This window comes from Benincasa hispida, chromosome 8, assembly GCF_009727055.1.
Source record: "Benincasa hispida cultivar B227 chromosome 8, ASM972705v1, whole genome shotgun sequence".
Lineage (NCBI taxonomy): Eukaryota > Viridiplantae > Streptophyta > Magnoliopsida > Cucurbitales > Cucurbitaceae > Benincasa > Benincasa hispida.
Window position 1 is genome coordinate 55,953,512 of NC_052356.1, and position 23,887 is coordinate 55,977,398.

At 37.9% G+C, this 23,887-nt stretch overlaps 1 protein-coding gene across 1 annotated transcript in view; it reads left to right on the forward strand.

Annotated features, from left to right (window-relative positions):
* Positions 1 to 23,887, forward strand: part of LOC120082833 (chaperone protein DnaJ) — an 84,342-nt gene that overhangs the window by 40,217 nt on the left and 20,238 nt on the right. Inside the window, exon 6 of the mRNA XM_039038165.1 lies at positions 17,284 to 17,459. Within this exon, the coding sequence (XP_038894093.1) occupies positions 17,284 to 17,459 (176 nt within the window). The remainder of the gene's footprint in view (positions 1 to 17,283; positions 17,460 to 23,887) is intronic.

Here is a 23,887-nt window from a genome sequence, read left to right on the forward strand (position 1 = left end):
GTCTATTGTAACACACTCAAGCCCTCCAAAGTAAGCTCCAATTGCTTCAAATGTGCTTCTATTCCAATAGTCTAGGGAGATTTTTTTATTGAGATCCAACCCCCAAAACCTTTTATAACCGAAGGTCTACCATGTTTTGTTTTGTTCCATTTTTCAAAAAGTAAATGGTAGGGACCAATTGATTGCCATTTACCTGGCTCTTCGATTAGCTCTTCGATTAGCTCTTCTAGAGTTCCTTGGTCGACTTTGATTAAAGCTTTATCTGCAAACAAAGGATTGATAATGACATCCGATTGAAAGGCCTGTTTCAATACTTTTGTTATTTCCTTCCATTCATTGAACACAAATAGCCTCGAGATGATCCATAAGTTGTTAAAGTCTTCCTTGAACACATCGAAGTTCTTCTGAACCCAAAAGGTCTTCTTGCTCTGTTTAAACAACAATGGAACTGGGGCTGCACCTGCTTGCTATTACTCTTAATTGATGATTCTGGGCATAGCACTTGAAGTCTCCTTTACCTTTCACCACGTCCACGAAACTTGTTCCATGTACTCTCTGGGAATTTGGCACTAATGTAACTTTGGTGGAATGAGCAAGGGCTGTTAATGGTTCCTTTGATAACTGACGTATATCCTCACTTTTCTTTAAAAATTTTTTAATCATACCAATGAAAGAATGCCATCCTTTTTGCTCAGGACCTTCTGGGACGTGAATAAAAAAACGACCTCCAATTGAAGGCCAGACAACAAATCTCAAAACCCAATCAGAAAGATCTCTGAACTTGGATAACCTTGTGACTCCATCACAACCTCTGCCATTGTTGAGAAAATAGAATTTACTCGAACTTGCTAATAGCTTTGAGGCTTGCTCTACAAACCATCTCAGTTGCACCCTTGAGAGGGGCAGAACCTTTCAAGCTTCCATATCCTCAATGTAGAACCGGTCAGATTCAGTCCAAATACAAAAGCAATATCCATTCACTTTGCAACTTTCAATTTCCATGGGGTGGTACCTCAGGTAGTATATCTCCGATGGACGATGGCAAGGGAGAGAGAAAGCCGTCGGAGAGTGGCCGGAAAGAAAAGGAGGGAAGAGAGCAAAGAGGAGAGAGGAGAGAGTAGAGAGAACTTACCTTCCTTCTCCCATTGGATAAGTTATTAGGTTACATAGATAATCTGTACATGTTCCATTCAATGCTTTCATGAAGATATCTTCTAATTGTTCTCCAGTCTTCACATATCCGGTAGATACTAAACCTTGTTGAATTTTCTCACGTACAAAATGGAAATCAACTTCAATATGTTTAGTTCTCTCATGGAACACTAGATTAGATGCGATATGAAGTGTTGCTTGATTATCACATCACAATTTTGTTGGTGTGGTGATTTCAAATCTCAACTCAGTAAGAAGTTGATATATCCAAATCAATTTACATACAGACTGTGTCATTGCTCTATATTCTGATTCCGCATTTGTACGTGACACCATATTTTGCTTGTTACTCTTCCAAGAAATCAACTTACCCCCAATAAAAACACAATATTCTGAAGTTGATCTTCTGTCTTCTTTAGATCCTGCCCAATCGACGTCTGAGAAACATTCAATATTATGAAATAAAAAACCTCACAGATGCCATTTTTGCTACTTGAGAAAAAGTATCAACATCGTCAACGACATAAGTTTGTGCATAGCCTTTCCCTACAAGCTGTGCTTTTAACCGATGATAGAACCATCAGGATTGACTTTAATTGAAAACACCCATTTGCAACCGATGGGCTTCTTTCCTGTAGGAGAGAAACTAAATCCCAAGTACAATTGTAATCTAAGGCAGTTATCTCCTCCACCATTGTGGCACACTAACCAGGATGAGATAAAGCTTCATGAACAGTTTTAGGGATGGATACACACACCAAGGATGCAATGAATGAACATATAAAAGATGACAAATGGTTATATGAAATAAAAAAGGAAATAGGATGCATGCACTTATGTTTACCTTTACGAAGAGCAATAGGAAGATCATCACTCGTTTCCGAATCTAATGACGAAGAAGACTTTGGTACAGGGAATGGAAATGAAGGAGACGAAGAAGCCGCCTCTGGTGTAGAGCATGGAATTGAAGGAGGTTGTTGTCGATTATAGACCTCACCGATGGGTGGAGGAATAGAGGTAGACACAGGTGGAGATGAATGGGGAAGAGGATCAGAAGGGGAAACAATTGTGTAGACACTAAATCATCCTCCGACTCCTTATGCTCTCCCTGACTCTTATTTGAAGAGAAAGAAGGTGAGGAATAGAATGAAGAATGTTCAAAGAGTGTGACATCAGAAGAGACAAGATATTTATTTAGACTAGGACAATAATACTGACACCCCTTTCAAACACGGGAATAACGAAGAAAAATACGTCTTAAAGACTTTTGGATCCAACTTGGTATGTTAAGGCCAATTATCCCGAACAAACAGGTACGACCAAATATTTTGGATGGAATGAGAAACAAATGTTGTTTGGGGCATAAAGTATGTAAAGGTATCTCACCCTTAAGAATGGAAGAGGGATGTGATTTATTAAGAAACAGGCGGTGGAAATTGCATCAGCCCAAAAGGATTTTGGAACAAGCATCTGAAACATTAAGGCTTTGGCTGTTTCAAGAAGATGACGATTCTTTCTTTTTGCAATCCCATTTTGAGATGGAGTATCGACACACAAAGATTGATGAAGAATATCATGGGCATCTAAATAAGACTCAAGTGCATGAGAGAAATATTCTTTAGAACTATCGCTCCGTAAGATTTTAAGAGCACCACTAAACTGAGTTTGAAATTCAGCATGAAATTTAGAAAATGAGAAAATAACTCAGAGTGATTTTTCATTAAATATAACCACGTTGCACGAGAATAATCATCTACAAATGCAACAAAATACCGAAACCCTCTTTTGGGCTCAAGAGAACACGGACCCCAAACATCAGAATGGACTAATTCAAATTGAGCACTAGCTCATTTATTGACTCGAGAATACAAACTCAAACGATGAAATTTAGCAAACTGACATGACTCGCTATCTAAAGAAGACAAATGCTGAAGTTGGGGATGAAGACTTTTCAACACAGAAATTGATGGATGACCCAAACGACAATGTTCTTCAAAGGGCGACGACACACTAGAGCATGATGGCTGTAGGCATTTGTGGTTCAAAGATGTAAAGACCTCCAAATTCATGCCCTTTACCAATAATCTACTTCGTTGAGCAATAACCAGGAAAAAGGGGGACACAACAATGAAGATGGCGAGTGAGTTTACTGGCTGAAATCAAATTAAAAGATAATTGTAGTAAATTTAAATTGAGGACAAAGAAATAGATTCAGTAAGATGTACGGTTCCTGATCCTAAAACAGGAGTGGAGGTTCCATTAGCTATAATGACATTAGGTGAAGAGGTAGATGTACAAAGGCTAGAGAATAAATTGGAGTTATCTATCATATGGTCTGTAGCGCGAGAGTCGATGACCCATTTCGAAGTGGAGGAAAGAAGGCATTTAAAGATTTTACCTGTCTCTGCGATGGCAGTGATGGGAGTAGAAGATGATGCCGTCAATGGCTCCTGATACTATTGAAATTTAACTAACTTCTCTGCAGAAATTGTAATTGACTTGTCAAGATTATTAGGAGTAGAAGCGATATGTGCAGATGACACCCTTTGACCCTTATTCAACAATTTTCTACATTCACATTTCGAATGGCCAAGTTTACAGCAGTAATAGCAAACAACATCTTCTAAATTTGATCGTTGGTCATTGGGATAACCTTTGGAGCTATTTGATCCAACCTCCTTATTACTTTTATAGTCATTTGTGTACCCAATCAAAACACTGCTAGAATTAGATGACATAGCTACTTGTGGCTTCTTTGTACAAAGTATTAGAGTATAAGCTTCTTCCAACAATGAGATGTTTGAGCTTGACAAAACTTGATCTTTAGCCATCTCATATTTAGGTGTAAGACTAACTAAGAAACTCATGATAAACAACTTTTCACGTTGAGTCATTAGAACTTTTGGATCAGTGCTAATTGACATTAAGGTATTGAATTCCACGCATGTATTTTTGACTTCCATAAAGTAACTTGGAAGGAATTTCTCTCCTTGATCAAGTTGATATAGGGTCTTACAAACAATAAACACTCTAATTTTTTTATTTTTTATTTTATTTTTTTTGAAAAGGAAACAAGTCTCTTTATTCATTAAGAAAATGAAGTGAGATTAATGCTCAATTTACAAGGAAGTCATAAGGATCAGTAGGTGCACCCGGACATCTCAACTAGGTTGACACCCCCTTAGCACCCCTTATCACATCCGAACACTAGAAAATCCTCTAAATTAAAGCAATACAAAGGGATACAATTCTAAAAACGAGAAAGAAAGAACCGGCTGGAAAATTAAGGGAAAAGGAACAATCACAACAAAGAGAACTAAAAAATTGAAGAAATGTGAACTTTAGAAAGCTGGAGAAAGGAATGAATGCCAATTTAGACTAATTTCCTGACTAGAGTATGCTGCGAAGGAGCTTGAGAGGGAGCACCAAAGAGAGGCCTTCAGCTTTGCTGCTTCATATCTTGAGAACCATGGGGTTTCCTTGTCTTGGAAGACTCTTTGATTCCGCTCAAACCACAATTCAGCTAACACAGCCTTTACAGCATTGACCTACAGAATTTGATGAGTTTTCTTGAGAACAGGCCCTATCAACAGCTGCTGCACATTTAGGCTAAAGTTTGCTCCGAAGGTCCAGCACAAGTTAAAGACATTGAAGAGCGAAAACCAGCAGCTTTGTGCATAAAAGCAATCGAAAAAAAGGTGTTGGAGGTCTTCCCCATTCTTTTTACACAAAGCACATATATTGGGGGAGATGTAGTGGGAGACAAGCTTCTTTTGCAGCACGCTTGAGCAGTTTAGGGCTCCAAAAACCATTATCCAAAGGACTATATTTATTCTCCTTGGACTTTTTTGATTTCCAAAGAGCTTATTTAGGAGAGGATCAATTCGAGGGGCTTTGCGAAGATAATTGGTTAAGGATTTAACCGAGAAAACTCCATTGGATTCCAAAGACCAAACCTTTGAGCCAGGGCGATCTTGCACCTTTAGGTTAGAAATGAGGCTTAATAAATCTTGAAATTCAATAATCTCTTCATCTTTTAAATGTCTTCTAAAAGAGATGCTCCAAGAGTTAGTGTTGTGATCCCAATGCTCCCTCACATAACCGTTTGGTTAAGTGGACAATCTGGAGAATCTGGAGAATCTGGACAATAGGGGGGGGGGGGGGGGGGGGGGGGGGGGGGGGGGGGGAGAATGCCAAGCCGAGCATCTAACCAGAAAGCAATTTTAAGTCCATTGCTTAAAACAAAAACCGACAGGTTTTCCACTTTCAACCAAGCCCTTGAAATGCTGACCCATGGGCTTCTAAGGCCTGTCTCTTATACACATCTAGATGTGTATAAGAGACAGACTCTGCACCAAAGGGAAGAGCTTTCATGCTGGAATCTCCAGCCCCATTTTGCTAGAAAAGCCAGATTTTTCTCTTCCAAGCCTCCCAAACCAAGGTCCCCTTCTTCGTGAGATTTAGCCACATGCTCCCATTTGGCTAAATGATTTAGTTTACCCCTTTGTGGCCTTCCCAAAAGAAGTTCCTCAATATTTTTTCTAAGATGGATAACACTTTTTTTGGTATCAAGAAGGAAGACATATAGTAAGTGGGGAGGTTTGAAAGAACTGACTTACAAAGAGTTGCTCTTCCTCCTCTTGAAATGTTGTATCTTCTCCATTTGTCAAGAGTGTCTTGAAGTTTATCAATAACAGGCTGCCAGAAAACTGTCTTTTTCAGATAACCTCCCAATGGAAGGCCTAAATAGAGAAGGGGAAGTTGCTCTGCTTTACAATTGAACTTGGCTGCCCACTTATTTAGCATGTCAAGGTCTATATTTATACCACAAAGAGATGATTTCTCTCAATTAATTTTCTGACCAGAACACCATTCAAAAAGGTCAAGTGTGGCCCGAAGAGAATCTAGCATAGCATCATCATATTTGCAAAAGATAAGGGTGTCATCGGCAAATTGCAAAATTGAGACATGTACTTTAACCTTCCCTACCAAAAAGCCTTCAAAGCATTCTTTCTCATGTAACCGGTTGATTAAGGCATATAACATTTCTCCCACAAGGATGAAAAGGAAAGGAGAAAGGGGATCTCCTTGCCTGATTCCTCTAGTTGCCACTATCCTTCCACGAGGCCTTACATTGATAAAGATGGAGAACTTTGGATTGGTGATGCAGCCCAAAATCCAAGAGATCCATTTTGAGCTGAAATTCTTACCAAGTAGGACCTTTTCAAGGAAGGACTAGTCCACTCTATCAAAGGCTTTCTCCAAATCAAGCTTTAGAATCCAACCTTTCTTCCCTTTCGATTTATAGTCCTCAACTGCTTCATTTGCAATTAGGATGCGGTCTAGGATCTATCTTCCCTCAATAAAGGCACTTTGAGTAGGGGCTACTATGCTTGGCATGATTCTTTTTAGCCTCTTAGCTAAAACTTTTGCAACTATTTTGTACAAGAGGGTTGTGAGACTGATTGGTCTGAAATCTTTGACCTTCACTGCATCAGACTTTTTTGGAATTAGGCAAATAAAGTTCTCTTTAATACATGAATTGAGTTTACCATTGCTGTAAAAATCATCAAACATTTTTATAAGGTTGTCTTTCAGATGAGACCAAAAATGGATGAAGAATTCTGGTGTGCAGCCATCCAGTCCTGGTGCCTTGTTTCTTCCCAACCCTTTCACTGCCAACTTGATTTCTAAAGCAGAAAAACTTACTACTAGCTGTTCGTTTTGGCTTCTTGAGACTCTAGACAAGACAAGGTTAAGGGGAATGGCCCGAGGACCATCACTTTTTGAGTACAATGAGGAGTAAAAGCCGAAAACGATATCTTCAATGTCTCGGGTGGATGTTGTTGGAAGGTCTTGGTCATTGAGCAATTCTACAATCAATTTTTTTCTTTTTCTAGCAGAAAGGAATCTGTGGAAGAAAGAGGTGTTCTCGTCCCCTTCTTTTAACCATTTTAACTTGCATTTTTGAATTAGACTTCTTTCTTCCGGTTGGTATAATGCCAGCAGGTCTGCTTTCAAGGAATAGGATGCATCATCAACCTTGATCTGTGAAAAAAATCCACTGTCAGTGAGTCTTTTCTTTGAAGTTCATTTAGTAAACTTTCTTCTTTCAACTTCATCTCTTTCCCATATTCATGAAACCATTTCTTAAGAGCTAATTTAGTTTTTCTCAAATTTGTGGAGAGAGTAAAGCCTGCCCACCGATGATTTTCCCTCTTTTTTAGAGATTTTTCAATCAATTTACAACACTCCTTATTGCTCAACCAGCTGTTACAAAAACGAAACAGTGAGGGTCCCCACTCAAATGCTCCTGTTTCTAAGGTAAGAGGAAAGTGATCTGACATGGTTCTAGCTTGTCTTGCGACCTTTGAATTATCAAAAACATCTTCCCATGTGCTTGATACAAGAAAACAGTCTAGGAGAGATTTGGAAGCAACATTTTCCGTAGACCAAGTGAATTGGCCATTTGAGAGTGGAATTTCCAGCAGATTGCAACCTGATGAACTTGTTGAAGTTATTCATATCCCTCGTTGCTCTTCTTACTGGGTATCTCTCACGTCTTCTTCAAATGCTGTTGAAATCCCCACCAATACACCAGAGATCATCGAATTTCTCAGTCAGGGAGGATAATTCCACCCACATTCTTCTCCTTTCTCGGTAATCACAAGGGCCATAGACATTTGTAATGCAACAAATCTTTTTGTTTACAGTTTGACACTTGATTGAAGGAGAGAATTCATCTTTCGAACTGTAGGAAACTAGAATTTTGCTTTCATCTCACATTGTTAGTAAACCTCCCGATTTTCCTTTAGCTTCAACGAAGGCCCATCCTACCTCTTTCGAGCTCCAAAGGCTTTTGATAAAGGAGCCCTCAATTTTGTCTTTTTTTGTTTCTTAAATAAGGACGATATCCGGATTGACTTTTTTCAGAAATCTTTTCAGAAGCAGTCTTTTTGAAGAATCCCCTAAACGACTTGTGTTTCGAGTAACAATCTTCATTCTGGACCACCGAGGATACTTTAATTCTTCCCCCTTTGATCAGGCCAAGACGAAGTCACACTCTTTTAGGATGGAGTGTAAGGACTGGGGGACATCTGACAAATTTAGAGGGGGGATGGGGAAATTGTTTTCACTAACCTGTGTATGTTCTCTTTCCCAGAATAAAGAAAATCCAAATAGTCTAGTAGTTCGTTGATTGATTCGCAGTGGTTTACTAATACAATGATTCACGGTCGATAGAATTCTTGATTTGTAGAAGCATTCTTGAATTGTCGTGCCATTAAATCTTTTTAGTAGCATCAGTGGCTCTTGCGTGATATGATCCTCCATCTCATTGCTCCTAATAAAGTGGCGAACGTTTGATCTTCATGAATAGTAATTTGATCCATTTAACTTGTGTTCAGTTACTTTTGATATCATAGGAATCATCTCAGACATGACCACTGGTTTCTTGTTAGCCATTACCTAAAAAACCGGGCAGAAATACAGATTAAAATCTAATGGTAAGATGTGTTGTAGCAAATCTTAATTTACCGAAGAGTTTTTTTTCTTCAATGAACCACAAACAATGAGTACATAGCCCAAACAAACACACCACCACAGAGAGGAAATGACCCCGATGATACCCACAGAAGACGAGCAGAAAGGAGTGGTGCACGCGTCGACTCATGGATTGGAGGGCAGAGAGAGTTGGCGACGCATGAGCTTCACGTGCTGGTCAGATGACACCAAAATTTGGGGTACTGTAGATCGGTTGGGTCCCTTGTTGGACTAGGCTGTGTCGAAAAATAGCGGAGAAAAATGACCCAACTTGAATCGACTGACGACTGATGACGGTGAACAAACCAACGATGGTGGCGGTGGGCAAAAGTATAAACCCGCTCTTCCATAAAACCCTAGATGTAACACAAAAGGGTTCTAAATTCTCAAACCCTAAGGTTCACAAAACTCTAATTTTCTAGTGCTCTGATACCATGTAAAACTCTCAGGTTCGAGAGAATCAGAATATTTTATTATTTCGTTCACTGAAACATTTATATACATGTGTACAAGAGTGACTAAAGAAGGAAAGCGTAAAAAAGGCCATAAAAGGAAAATATAACAAAAATATTTACAATAATAAAATAAATAACCCCAATATTAGAACTATAAAAGTCACAAGCTAATGTTTTCCACTATGGGTTACAATTTTAGACGGCCCGCAAACATAAATATTAATTAAGTAAAATGGTTTTGAAGATGAGTAAGGTTTTGGTGAGAAAGAGGAGTGATGACTTTATGCAAAGATGCATTTTTCACAATTTAAAAGAGAATAATCAATGCCATTAAAAATATTTGGAAATAGAATTTTGAGATAGGAAAAACTCGGATGTCCTAGTCTACAATGCCAAAGCATAATTTGATCTTTCATAGATGAAGAACGGGTACTATTAAAGACCTGAGTTTTTCCATTACCACAAGAAGGTTCATCAAAATAGTCTAGGCCATCAAGCATCCTAGCACGTCCAAACATTGTCCCCGAGGTTTGATCCTGAAAAATGCAATGGGATTCAAAGAAAACAATACGACAGTTAGAATCTTTTGAGAGTTTATTGACAGATAAGAGATTGTAGGTTAATTTAAAGACATGGAGGACAGATTTTAGAGTGATATCTTTAGTTAGTTTAATGGTTCCTTTCCTGCAATTAGTGAAAATATGCCATCAATATGAGGGACAATAAGAGTTAAAGAGAGAGGACAAATTAATCATATGATTAGAAGCTCCAGAATTAATAATCCATGGAGAGGATTTATGAGAAAAGAAAACTTGAGGCTAAATACCTAGTTGCACCGGGGAAATACAAGAATGATTAGATGATAAATTGGTTGGTCGCATTGCCATGGTTCGATGAATTTGCTCCTTCTGGTAGTAGTGATAAGAAAAAGGAAATAATAGACTTAGAGATTGAAAAGGAAAAAAGAATCTGAACTGATCTAGTCTATGCAAGCCGAACCAAACCGGTGTGTGTGAGCTGAACCAAACAGGTCTGGATAAGCCAAATCGAACCATTTTTTTTTAAGAAAAACAAATCACGAGCAGCGCTAGTTTCCAATTTGTGCAATTAGAGGTGATTCACGGAGAACCCACGAGCAGTGCAATGTCGGATCTGGATGGATAGTAGTGAAATCAAATGGACCGTAAATTGGAGATTGGAGAATGGAGAGGCAGTGATCAAAGTGGACTGAGCTGCACGATCGGAGAGGATGTGCTGACTTTATTTAAGGTTGAAGACCTCCATGGACTACAATGACCACGAACAAGCTGTGGATTTACACCGAACCATGAACAGATGATTCGACCGACGATGATGCTAACAAATAGAGGTGGTTGACGACGTTGACAGGACGACCGACTGTGACAACTCGCGAATGACTGATGAGATCTGAGGATGACGAACGAACAAACCAAGCGGCTGAGGAGGAACGTCTAGCAAAGAAAAGATCAACCGGCGCTTGTGATGCAATGTGCGGTAAAGATTGGTGATTGGCCGGAAGTGGTGAGTGATAGTGGGAACTAGGGTTTTTAGGGTTTCAAAAAATTAGCGTTTGTGAAATTTCCCAGCTCTGATAGCATCTCAACACGAATGGAATAAAATATTTTGTATTCCAATGAATAATTATGAGATACAAAACCTTCTTATATAGGAGGAAGACTATATACATCAAAAGGAAAGTATCATAATAAGAATAAAATAAAATCTTTAATAATTTTACAATACATCAACATATTTACAACCAACACAATTCTGCATCTCTGAAAAAGCTTTCTTAAGTTCTTCAATTGATGCTTCCACCCACTGCAAGCGTTGGTTTTGGGAGGCTTCCATGTCCATTCTTGAATTATCAATTCGAATATAAACCAAAGCGGGGATCAATGCTTTGATACCACTTGATGTAAGCAATGGAAAGTTTTCTGAATAATACCTCAAAGGTTGTATTTAATGAATGAATTCAGCCCTTTAAAAAGGCTGAGAGACTGAAAGTCTTTACAACAGAAAGTTAGTTAAGCTAACTTAGACTAAGCCTAAACTCAAAACTAGTGTTTACAAAGCTGGCTGAAAAGCAAGAAATTTGGCACTATTAGCCCAATGGGGGTGGCGTTTTATGAATGAAGATACTTTCTTTGGAGTCAAGTAGTCAAGAGCATCTATGAGAGAAGTTTGTTCGAATGGCACACGTCGGGCAAGGTAAGTTTTAGCCTCCATAGCCCTTGGATAAGCATTTCAAGATCATGATTGAAAGTGGAAGCACTGGCGGTTTATAAGCTTGGAAATGGAAGTCGAATAGTTTTTTGGTTAGACCCTTGGATATTCAATCTTCCTTTAAAAAACAGCTTCCTGAATTTGTTTCGAATAGCTCTCAGTCCAAATGGGTCAGCTTCGGACTATTGGGCTTATTCCACTTCCTCTTGGTCCATCACATTCAGAAGGCTTTTAAAAGAAGAGATTAGAGTTTCAAAATTTGTTGAGCATTGTCTCTAAGAGGAATGTATGGGATTGGCAAGATACACATTCGTGGTCTCTTGAAGCAAATGGTTCTTTTTTAGTCAAATCACTAGTTACTCATCTTTATTTGGCCTCCCCTCTTGATCATCATTTAAAGAATGCATTGTGGAAGTCTGAGAGTCCTCGGAGAGTCAATATTATAGTTTGGATCATGCTATTTGGGCTCCTAAACTGCTCCTCTGTTTTACAAAAGAACTTGCCTTCACACAGCTTATCTCCTAACTCGTGTGCTCTTTGCAGAGCGGATTGTGAAGATCATCAACATTTATTCTTCGATTGCTGCTATGCTAGTAATTGTTGGCGATTCCTTTTCGTGTGCTTTAACATTAGTTGGGTTTTTGGAAAGGAATTCAGAGAGAATGTTCTGCAGATTTTAGTAAAGCCAAAACTCAAGAAAATTCCAAAATTTTTGTGGATTAATGCAGTGAAAGCGGTATTTGCTGATTTATGGTTTGAAATAAATCAAAGAGTGTTCCATGAAAAGGAAACTCCTTGGTTTTGCTCGCTTTGAGACAGCTCGGCTGAATGCCTCCTTGTGGTGCTCTCTATCTAAGACTTATGCGGCATACTCCATACAAGACATTAGCTTGGGTTGGCATGCTTTCATCAACTCGGGCAGCTAGTTGTTTGATGCTACTAGTTTCAATTTCTTGGAAATTTTTCTTTGTTTTGTTTGACTGGCTGTATTTAGTATTTTGTTGTTCGGTAAGGATTCTGTTATGTTCTTGTTTTGGTCTCTTTCGGGAGATTTTGCAAGTTTTAATTATCCTTGTAATTGTTTGAGCTGTTGATGGCGGGGATGTATCTTGGGCCTGGTTGGGGTTGTATTGGTGATACTAGTTTCTTTTTGGATATGATAAAGGTGCTAAGGAGGTGTCAACCTAGTTGAGATGCCTGGGTGCACCTATTGATCCTCAACTTTTTCTTTCATTCGTATCACTTTGTATATTGAGCATTAGTCTCATTTCATATTCTTAATGAACAAAGCTAGCTGAAAAATAGAATTGTTCTAAACATTCGAACAAATAAACAACTAAGAAAATATAAAGAAATATTTCTAAAAACAAGAAGTTTACATCAAGAACCCAAGAAGTCAAACAAGACGAGGACAATGTTTTAAGAGCTAAATATGTCCTACATCAGATTATATAAGATTAATGCAAAGGCCTCGAAGCCTCGGTCGATATTTCTCTTTAGATTTTTGTTTTGGAGTTTGTTGAAGTTGGTTTTGTGTTTTCGGGCAGTGTTTGGTGTTGATTTCGGGATATCCAGTTTTAAGTTTCTGCCTCTTTTCATTATATCGATGTTTTTTTTTTTTTTAAAAGGAAATGATTCTTTATATTAAAAGAATTGTGAGCTAAAGCCCAAAGTACAAGAGGATTATACAATGAGCAAAAAGCATAGACTTAAAGATCAGCTAGCGCACCCGAGCATCTCAACTAGGTTGACACCTCCTTAGCGCCCTTATCATTTTCAAGAACAGAGAACCATTGACTAAGGTTGGGAAGAAGCCATACATAAAACACACAGCATAACAAGGCCCAAACAGTGGCCGGAAAGAGAGAGAACTATAAAGTAAATGGGACAAAAGAAAAAACAAAGCTGAAAAACAAGAGAAACAGCAGCTGATGAAGCTAAGAACCGCCAATAGGAGGGAGATAAAAGCTCTCCAATTGAGGTTGAAATCCATAATACTGTAGCTATTAAAGTGTTTGGAGAGCATGCACCAAGAAGAAGCAAGACGACGGGCAGACTCAAGGCAATCTTGGCACCCAAGAGATTTACCATTAAACACCCTCTGGTTTCTCTCAAACCATAAATCTGCCAATAGAGCTTTAACCGCATTAAGCCAAAGTAAACGGATGGAGTTCTTAAAGCTTGTTCCAACTAAAAGTTGCTGCACATTTCCTCGGAAGTCGTTGCTCACTACCCATGAAAGATTGAAGATGGACAGTAAATTCTCTCAGCACCAAGCTGAGTATGAGCACAAAAAGAAAGGTGGAGAAGATCTTCGCCAAAATGAAGGCACAATGGGCATATAGAAGGGTAGAGGTAATTAGAGGGCAATTTGCTTTGTAAAACAGAGGCAACATTCAGCTGGCCAAAAAGCATTATCCAAATGAGGATGCTAACCCTTCGAGGGCTAAAGGGCCAAGAAGAGAGGTTTATCCAAAGTGGAGGAGAGGGAAAGGTGGTTTTTGAGAGCGTTGACCGTGAAACTGCCCTTGGCTGATAAAGACCACACCTTTTTGTCGAATGCATCAAAGATTCTCTTTGCTGCAATTTTCCCAAGCAACTCTTGAAATTCAAGCACCTCATCATCTTTAAGTAACCGGCAAAAGGAGACTGACCATGAGGCCAAAAGGCTGTCCCTATGGTCAGCTACGGATCCTTTTGGAAAAATGGTGATTCTGAAAAGACTTAGAAACAAGATATTAAAGGGAATCACTCCTTCCCATGGGTCTAGCCAAAATGCAATCCGGCTGCTATTTCTTAACTTGAACGTGGCTAGTGACTCAACTTTCAGCCAAGATTTTGAGATACTAACCCAAGGACTTCTCAAACTCCTACCTCCTTTGCCTGCCATATGCCAATTAAAAGAATCTTTACCATGAATGCTTCTGATTACTTTACCCCAGAAGGAGTCCTCCTTATCAAAGTATCTCCACCCCATTTAGCTAGGAGGGCTAAGTTCTTTACCTTGAAGCCACCCAGTCCGAGGCCTCCATCAGCTAAAGGTTTTTGCACCGAAGCCCACTTCACCAAGTGATTTAAATTGCTATCATTATGGCTCTCCCAAAAGAAGTTCCTTACTATCCTCTCCATTTTTTAAATAACTCCTTCAGGCATAAGAAAGATTGACATGTAATGAGTTGGGAGATTTAAAAGGACTGAATTGCATTGAGTAACTTACCTCCTCTTAAAAGGTTGAAGCTTTTCCATTTATCCAGTTTAGCTTGAAATTTATCCAACACCGGTTGTCAAAAGGACAATTTTTTCGGATACCCACCTAAAGGCAAGCCTAGGTAAGGAAAAAGGAAGTTGATCAGCCTTGAAATTCAGTGATGAAGCTGTGATCAGCAGCTCACTTTCATCCACATTGATACCATAAAGTGCTGATTTTTCCCAATTCACTTTCTGACCCGAGCACCATTCAAAAAGCTCCACTGTTTGCTTGAGTTTAGCAAACATAGTGCTGTCATGTTTACAAAATAATAAAGTGTCATCCGCGAACTGAAGTATGGAAACATGGACCTTTTCTTTTCCAACCAGGAAGCCTTCAACTAGACCGGATTGAATGATCTTGTTCACCAAGGTGCTCAACACTTTACTAACCAGAAGGAAAAGAAAAGGTGAGAGAGGATCACCTTGCCTTATTCCTCTTGTAGCAACCACTCTTCCCCTTGGTCTACCATTGATGAAGATTGAAAACATTGGATTTTTGACACACCCCATTATCCACTCTATCCATTTCTAACTGAAATTCTTGTTTCTCAACAATTTTTCTAAGAAATCCCAGTTAACACGATCAAAGTCCTCCATGTCTAGCTTGAGAATCTACCCCTTCTTCTTCTTAGCTCGATACTCTTCCACTGCTTCATTAGCTATAAGAATAGGATCCAAAATCTGCCTTCTTTCAATGAATGCACTTTGGGAAGGAGCAATGATATTTGGCATCACCAATTTTAGTCTCTCGAGCAGCACCTTTGCAATGACCTTATAAGTCATAGTAGTTAAGCTGATTGGCCTGAAATCTTTGACTGCAACTGCTACTTCCTTCTTTTGAATTAAACAGATGAAGTTTTCTTTTATACAAGCATTAAGCCTTCCATTCTTGTAGAATTCCTCAAAAGTGGAGTGGAAACTTGACTTAACTAGGTTCCAAAATTTCAATAGAAACTCAATAGTGAAACCGTCAGGGCCAGGGACTTTACATTTCCCAAGGTTTTCGATGGCTAATCTGATTTCTAAGTCTGAGAACTTAGCTTGTAACATCAGATTCTGGTTAGAATTGATACAAGGCCAATCTAAATTCAAGGGTATGTGCCTCCTCTCCGGGCATTTAAGAAAGATGCTACTATAAAAATTCAGGATTAGACTTTCAATTTCTCTAAAAGATTTAGTTGGCATCCCTTGATCATCTACTAGTTCAGTGATGAAGTTTCTTCTCTTCTTTACCGCTAAAAATCTATGAAAAAAGCTCGTATTTTTATCTCCCAATTTGAGCCAGTTCAACTTACTTTTTTGAATTAGATTAACTTCCTCCAGCCTATAGAGTGACATTAATTCAGCTTTCAGAGAGGATCGAATATCATTTTCACTGGTAGAGAGAGTAGAAGTTTCAGCAAGAGCATCCCATTTTTCAATTTCTTTTAACAACCCCTCTTTTTTCCTTCTTTGATCTTCTTGAAATTTGGAGTGCCAAGCCTTAACTGCTGATTTTACTTTTCTCAGCTTTAGATTAAGGGTAAAGCCGGCCCAACCATCAGCAACACAACTGACCAAGCTGTCTCGATGATTTTGACACATTCCTTGTTGAGCAGCCAACTGTTGCAAAGTCTAAAAGGGGAGGGGCCCCAGTTGATCTAGCCAGCTTCTAGTAAGATTGGATAATGATCGAAGAAAGTACGAACTTGTCTATTGACTCTAGAGCTTTCATACTCCTCATCCCAAGCTTTAGAGATGAAAAAACGGTCTAATAGAGATCTCGAAACTGAAGCACCTTTGTGGTGCCCCTTGTCCAGCTTTGGTTTCAGTTTCTGGTTGGAGGTCTTTTCATGAGGCTTTTTTTTTTTTTTTTTTTTTCACCTCTCGAGATTACATAAAAGCTTTTGTCTTTGGCTAGTCTCGCTCTTTGGACTTTTTCAAACTTAGCAACCCTGATTTCTTTCTTCATATTGTAAAGGGGTGGTTGTTGCCCTTGAGGTTTCTCTTTTTTTGTTCTGCGTGCTATCTTTTGTGTAGCTTTAGAAGCTTTTTGGTTTGGTGTTTTCGGGTCCTTCTTTAAGGCTTTTTTTTTTTTTTTTTGTAAGGCTCTTGTATTTTTGGTATGTTGTTTCTTTGGATTTTATATTATCTCCCCATATGGGTGGTTGTATCCTTGAACACTTTTATTTGTTTTTCATGTATCAGTGAAGAGTTTGTTTATTGTTTTTTTTTTAAAAAAATACTAGGTCAGGATATATTTAATCTTTTATACACATTATTACCAATTATAGTAGATGCTAGAGGGAAGGTAACGAAAAATTCTTCTTGATTTTGGCGCCAAGGGGGTGTTAACCTAGTTGAGATGCTCGGGTGCGCTTGCTGATCCTTTTAGTCTTAGTCTTTGCTTTGCTCATTGTATAATTCTCTTGTACTTTGGGCTTTAGCTCACATTTATCTTAATATAATGAATCGTGTTTCCTTTTTTTTTTTTTAAAAAAAAAACACTAGAACTTAATAATCTTCTAAAATTTCTCAATTGTTTTCTTACAGATTTCACGTGTTTGGATGAATTTTGGTTTTTAGAGAAAAATCCTATGAAAATCTAACTCTTAGCCTAGTAGATTTACCTTAAGATCATTGTTCTTTGACATCTTAGGTGTCCATATGTTCTGAATGTGGCGGTGATGGTAAGATAATAACAGAGTTATGTCGTAGCTGTGGTGGCAGTGGTCGAATGCAATCAATTAGAAAAATGAACTTAGTAATCCCACCAGGTGTCAGTGATGGAGCCACAATGAAAATTCAAGGAGAAGGCAGTTCTGATAAGAAAAGGTATGTCTATCCTTTCTTTTCTTACCCTTTTTACAGATTTCAAAATTTAAGCTGCTGTTTGGTTTGGACTAGTGATGATATCGATTTATAATCACATAATTCTGATAGCAACGGTAAAAGAGTAGCAGCAATTGCAAAGATGATATTTTCTTTTGAAAAGGAAACGAGTCTCTTTATTGAAGTAATGAAATGAGACTAATGCTCAAGTTACAACAAAAGATACTGAGAACACATTTTTTTTAACGAAAATAAACCTCTTCATTGAAATAATGAGATGAGACTAATGCTCATAGTACAATATTTAGAAACTAAGAGCAACAAGAACTAGAACAAAGGATTAACAAGTGCACCCAGACATCTCAACTAGGTTGACATCCCCAAGGCACCCTCATCATATCCATACAATCTATCCAAGTGGACAAGAAATTGGAACAAACACTCGAAGACCAATACACAAAAGCCAAGAGCACCATTCATCAAAGCTACTAGGGAACTAAGCAAAAACAAAACAAAACAAACTAAAGCAAGAAAGATCACTAGAAGAATTAGGACTATTAAGCTGGTAATATAAATGCCCTCAATTTAAACTTATGTCTTGAACCAAGAAGTCTGCAAAGATCTTGGACAAGGCGCCTTAAGATGAAGCTTTAAGACTTGCTATCACAAACCGGTCCAGCCTTGGAGTTGATATTTGAATTCTTTCTAAACCAATGATCAGCTAACAAAACTTTGACTTTGAATACTCCACCATATCTTAGGACCAGATTTCAGCAAAGGATCAACCAAAACCTACAAAAATGATCACGAAAGGTGAAAGGGGACAAGTTGAGGGAGACATTCATGGAGAAGGAAGCTTTCGATGCACTAAAGCCGATGCCGAACAATTATAGATTCCATGACTTATTAACGAATCCATGATAATAACTCGTCGTGGCTGAATTAGGTTCGCAGGTCGGGTTTGTAGGTCTGGGTCGTATAAACTTCTTCTTTCCAGGTCTGGGCGTTCCGTTTGGGTCTGGCCACATCATTTTTCCTTATTTTCAGGTTTGGGCACATCATTTTTTCCATTTCCGAGTCTGAACATTCCGTATTAATTTTTTTTTTAATTATTTCGGATAAATTTTCATCAAGCTTCGGGTTTGTGAGAACATATTTTTCTGTTTTTCCTTTGTTACAAGGAATATTTGGGTAAGTGGTAAATATCTTCCTCTACAGAATTGAACATTCTAATATAACATCTATGAGTACTAATAGTACAGAAGGGACCATTCTTCCAATTACTAATCACAAACTAAATGGAAGGAATTATCTCCCTTGGTCACAATCTGTTATGATGTTTATATGTGGAAAAGTAAAGGAAGATTATCTATCAAGCGAAAATCCCATCCTAGACTGAGTTGATCCGAAATACAAGACATGGAAAGCTGAAAATAGTATGGTTATGTCATGGCTACTCTTCTACTCTTCTCGACTGCAAGCGACATTTGGGAAGCAACCCATGAAACCTATTCCGACCAAGAAAATACTGAGGAATCATTTGAAATTGAAGGCAAAATTCACGAGATACGGCAAGGGGATATGCAAGTTACTATTTCACTCAACTGTCTCGTCTTTGGCAGCAACTTGATGTATTTGAAAGACATAAATGGGAATGCACTACAGATGGAGCTACATACAAAAAAATAGTTGAGAAGAAACGAGTGTTCAAATTTCTTCTCGGCCTTAATAAAGAATTAGATGAGGTACGTGGTAGAATCTTAGCTATTTACCTAACATCAGAAGCTTTTGCAGAAGTAAGAAGAGAAGAAAGTAGGAAGAAACTAATGTTAAAAGTGTTTGCAAGCTCTGAACCTGAAGGATCGACTTTAGTTGCTCAAAATCTTGGCAATGAGGTACGTATAAATACTCATGATAACCGCTACAATCGAAATCAGAACTACACAGGAACTGTTAATCGGCAATGGAAACCAAGACCATGGTGTGAGCATGGTAGAAAACCAGGACACACTAAAGAAGTGTGTTGGGATATTCATGACAAACCTCTAGATTGGAAGGCAAACAAGGGAACGGGCGATAGACATGGAAAGGCCTACCAAACAAGTGCAACAACTGAAGGTAACATTACCCCTGAAAATAATGTGTTTACTAAGGAGCAATTGGATCTTCTCCAAAAACTCTTTGGTCAACCCAAATCTACTAAAAAAGCATCAGAAACAAGTATGGCTATAGTTGCACAATTAGGTAACTTCCTCTATGCCCTTAATGTAACTATAGAAAATTGTAGTACTTGGATTATTGATTCTGGAGCTTCAGATCACATGACAGATGATATCTCACTTTTAACTAATTATGTCCACTGTAGCAGTCAAACTATTGTAAAAATTGTTGATGTTACCTATTCTAAAGTAATGGAACTGACATTGTTCTTATCTCTATAGACTTTATGTTAGAAAATGTGTTACATATTCCTAAACTTAGATGCAATCTTCTTTCCATAAGCAAACTAACACTTACAAAAAGGTGCACTGCGACTTTCTACTCCCATAATTATGTATTTCAGGATTTGAATTTGGGGAAGACGATTAGGAATCCTCGGGTCTCTACATACTAAGTACTTCTAATTCTCATGTCAAGGAGTTAGGACTTAGCAAATCTACTTTTGTTGTTTCTAAGGACAATTATGATAGTACAATAATGTTATCGCATAATCGCTTAGGACATCCCAATTTTCACTATTTGAAATGAATTTTTCTTGATATTTTTAATAAAAGTTCTCAGGTTTTTCAATGTGAGTCTTGTGAAATGGAAAAGTTGACTCGAACTTCATATCTGGTAAGCGCTTATAAGCTCTCTCATCCTTTTTCGATAATGCATAGTGATGTTTGGGGACCTAGTAGAGTTCAGAATATAATGGGAGCTAAATGGTTTATTTACATTGATGATCACACCCGACTTATTTGGGTCTTTTTAATGAAAGAAAAATCTGAGGTTATTGTCATATTTAAAAATATGTATGCCATGATTCTCAATCTCTTTAACACAAAAATTCAAATCCTTCACATCGATAATGCTAAGGATTATTTTAACACTTCCTTCGGGAACTTTCTAAAAGAAAAAGGTATTGCCCACCTAAGTACATGCCCTAACACTCCCCAGCAAAATGGAATTGCGGAGAGGAAAATTAGACATCTCTTAGAAGTTTCCAGAGCTTTAATGCTTTCCGCTAACACCGCCCATCGTTTCTTGGGAGAAGTTGTTCTGACTGCCACATACCTTATTAATCGAATGCCCTCTCGAACATTAGGCTTCAAAACTCCCTTACAAAAACTTAAGGAAGTATTTCCACATAATTGATTAGAAAAATTTTATACCTCCATGAATGTAACCTTCTTTGAAACACAACCTTATTTTCAAAAGCAAGACATCATTGAACCTTCCGTTCTTGTTGAAAACAAAGGAACCCCAATAACAACCTTCATTGAAGAAAGTGCTCCCTTCCTAAATAAAACTAATATTTCCAACAAAGCACACTCAAATGTAGGAAAGATCCCATAGTCTATAATGAAAATGATATTTTCAACCAAAACACACTCGAATGTAGGAAAGATCCCATAGTTTATACTTGAAGGAAAACAAGCGCCCTTGGACATAAACCAATACTTAGTCAAAATCCAACAGAAATATACGAAAATCATGTCCCCAACTCCACAACGGAAACCCTTACAGAAAACCTCGATCTTCCCGTTGCAAAATGGAAAGGAGTAAGAACTTGTACGATGCATCCTATTCAAAACTATCTTTCTTATAAACATCTCTCTCCCAAGTTCAAAGCATTCACAACTACCCTATCCAATATATGCACTCCTAACAACGTTTATGAAGCTCTTAAAGACCCCAATTGGAAGCAAGCTGTATTAGACAAAATAAATGCCTTGGAAAAGAATAACACATGGGAAATAACAAACCTACCCCCAAGGAAAAACGCGGTAGGGTGAATGGATCTTCACCATCAAATATAAAGCTAATGGAGAAATCGATAGGCTCAAAGCTAGACTGGTTGCCAAAGGATTCACCCAGTCCTACGACATTGACTACCAAGAACATTTGCCCCGGTGGCAAAATTAAATACTATCGGTGTCCTTTCTGTAGCAATAATAATGATTGGATACTTCACCAATTAAATATAAAGAATGCCTTCCTTAATGGAGACTTGGAAGAAGAAGTTTATATGGACATACCCACCAGTATAGAATCAACTAAAACCATAAATAAGGTATGCAAACTCAAGAAATCCCTTTATGACTTAAAACAATCCCCTAGAGCCTGGTTTGAAAAGTTTTCCAAAGTAGTAAAGAACAAGGGATACTTGCAATGTCAATCTGGCCATACCCTCTTCGTCAAACATCCTTGCAAAGATAAAATAGCAATTATTATCGTTTATGTTGATGACATTATCCTTACAGGAGACCATGAAGAAGAAATAAGAAAAAGTAAACTACTCTTAGCCAAGGAATTCGAAGTAAAAGACTTAGGTAACCTTAAATACTTTCTAGGAATGGAAGCGGCCCGCTCAAAGAAAGGTTTGAGTATTTCTCAACGAAAATATGTCCTTGATCTCTTAAAGGAAACTGGTATGCTTGGATGTAAGCCCGCTAATACTCCTATCGGCACGAATCATCACGTAAGCAAAGAAAACAAAATGGTTAACAAAGATCAGTATCAAAGATTAGTTGGAAAACTAATTTACCTAACTCACACTAGACCTAATATCTGTTTTGCAGTAAGTTTTGCAAGTTAGTTTATGAATAATCCAACTGAAGAAAACATGCAAGCAGTTTATAGAATACTCAGGTACTTGAAAGGAACTCAGACTTCAAGAAATCTAAGAAAAGAAACATTGAAGTATTTACAGATGTTGATTGGGCAAGCCCAAAAATAGACAAAAGATCAACAATTGGATACTGTACTTTTGTTTGGGGAAACTTAGTCACTTGGCGGAGCAAGAAACAAGCAGTCGTATCTAGGAGTAGTGCTGAAGCTGAACTAAGGGCACTAGCTCAAGGAATATGTGAATGGATCTGCCTCAAAAGCATCCTATCAAAACTTAAAATCACATCAGAAGAATCAATGGAGGTACATTGTGACAATCAAGCTACTATAAGTATTGCCAAAGACCTGGTCCATCACAATCACATAAAGTATATGCATATTGATCGACACTTTATTAAAGAGAAAATAGAAAACAAAAGTGTCTCCATTAACTACATACCCACTAAGATGCATATTGGTGACATTCTCACAACAGCTTTATTCAAGAACACTTTAAAGTCTTAAAGGCCAAGCTGGACTTAATCAACATATACAATCCAGCTTGAGGGGGAGTGTTGAATATAGAAAGACTTGTTGGAAACTTCATGGAAAACCTGGGAATTGGAAAAGTTCTAAGAAACATGCCTTTAATGCTAATGTTGTTGACTCCAGCCCGTTTAACAAAGAGAAAATTGATAATCTATATATTTTCCTACAACAGAAGAAAAACTACCATCGGCAATTCTAATTTTCTCATTGCAATATAATGGAGAGTACGAATTAAAAGAAGACAATGAACTAGTCATGTGATCTGAAGGTCCAGAATCAATAATCAACAGAGATGAATTACTACACGAGAATGTCTTGGGACCTGTGTGATTCAAAGAAACACGTAAATTATTAGATGAAAAATTGGTGGTTGACAGTTGTAGGAATTGATGAATTTGCTCTAATAACATGGTAGAGATTTAGAAAATAGTAGAAACCCACCTAAAAAAATAAAGAGTTTTTAAAACCAAATCCAATAGAAGCAACCCAAACTAGGAGTGAACCAAACCTGAATTTGAACCAACCAAAATAAAATCAGATCACAGTGAACCAAACCAAATGAACCAGATTTTAAATAAACTATTAGACCAAGACAGACCAAATGCTGAACCAATTGTTGGAAGAGGAACAGGCTGGTGCACTGGGCGGTGGCTGGCAGCGTCGATCGGCAACCTGAACGAAACGCAACCCAACGACAGAATGGACGATGGTGATGCTCGGAGAGGACTCAATCCAGATTTCCCTTTCTCTGATACTATGTAGAAATTGGAGGAATATAAATATTAATCTCCTTTTTCTCTTATTTAATATGTGCAGATTAGGTCTTCTTGTATAGGAGAAAGACCTTTTACAAATATGGAAAGAATAAAGACAATAAAGGAAAAAATAAACATAAAGACATTAAAGGAAAAAATATTCATATACAAATATAGAAAATCCAACAGATAGAAAATGGTCCAATCTTCTTGTTTGTTAGCTTGGAATGGTAGCTGGTAGGAAGTCTACTTTTCTTCAAGTGAACCATTACTAGGTCTCCAATCTGGAATTTTGCAGCTCGTTTGTGTTCATCT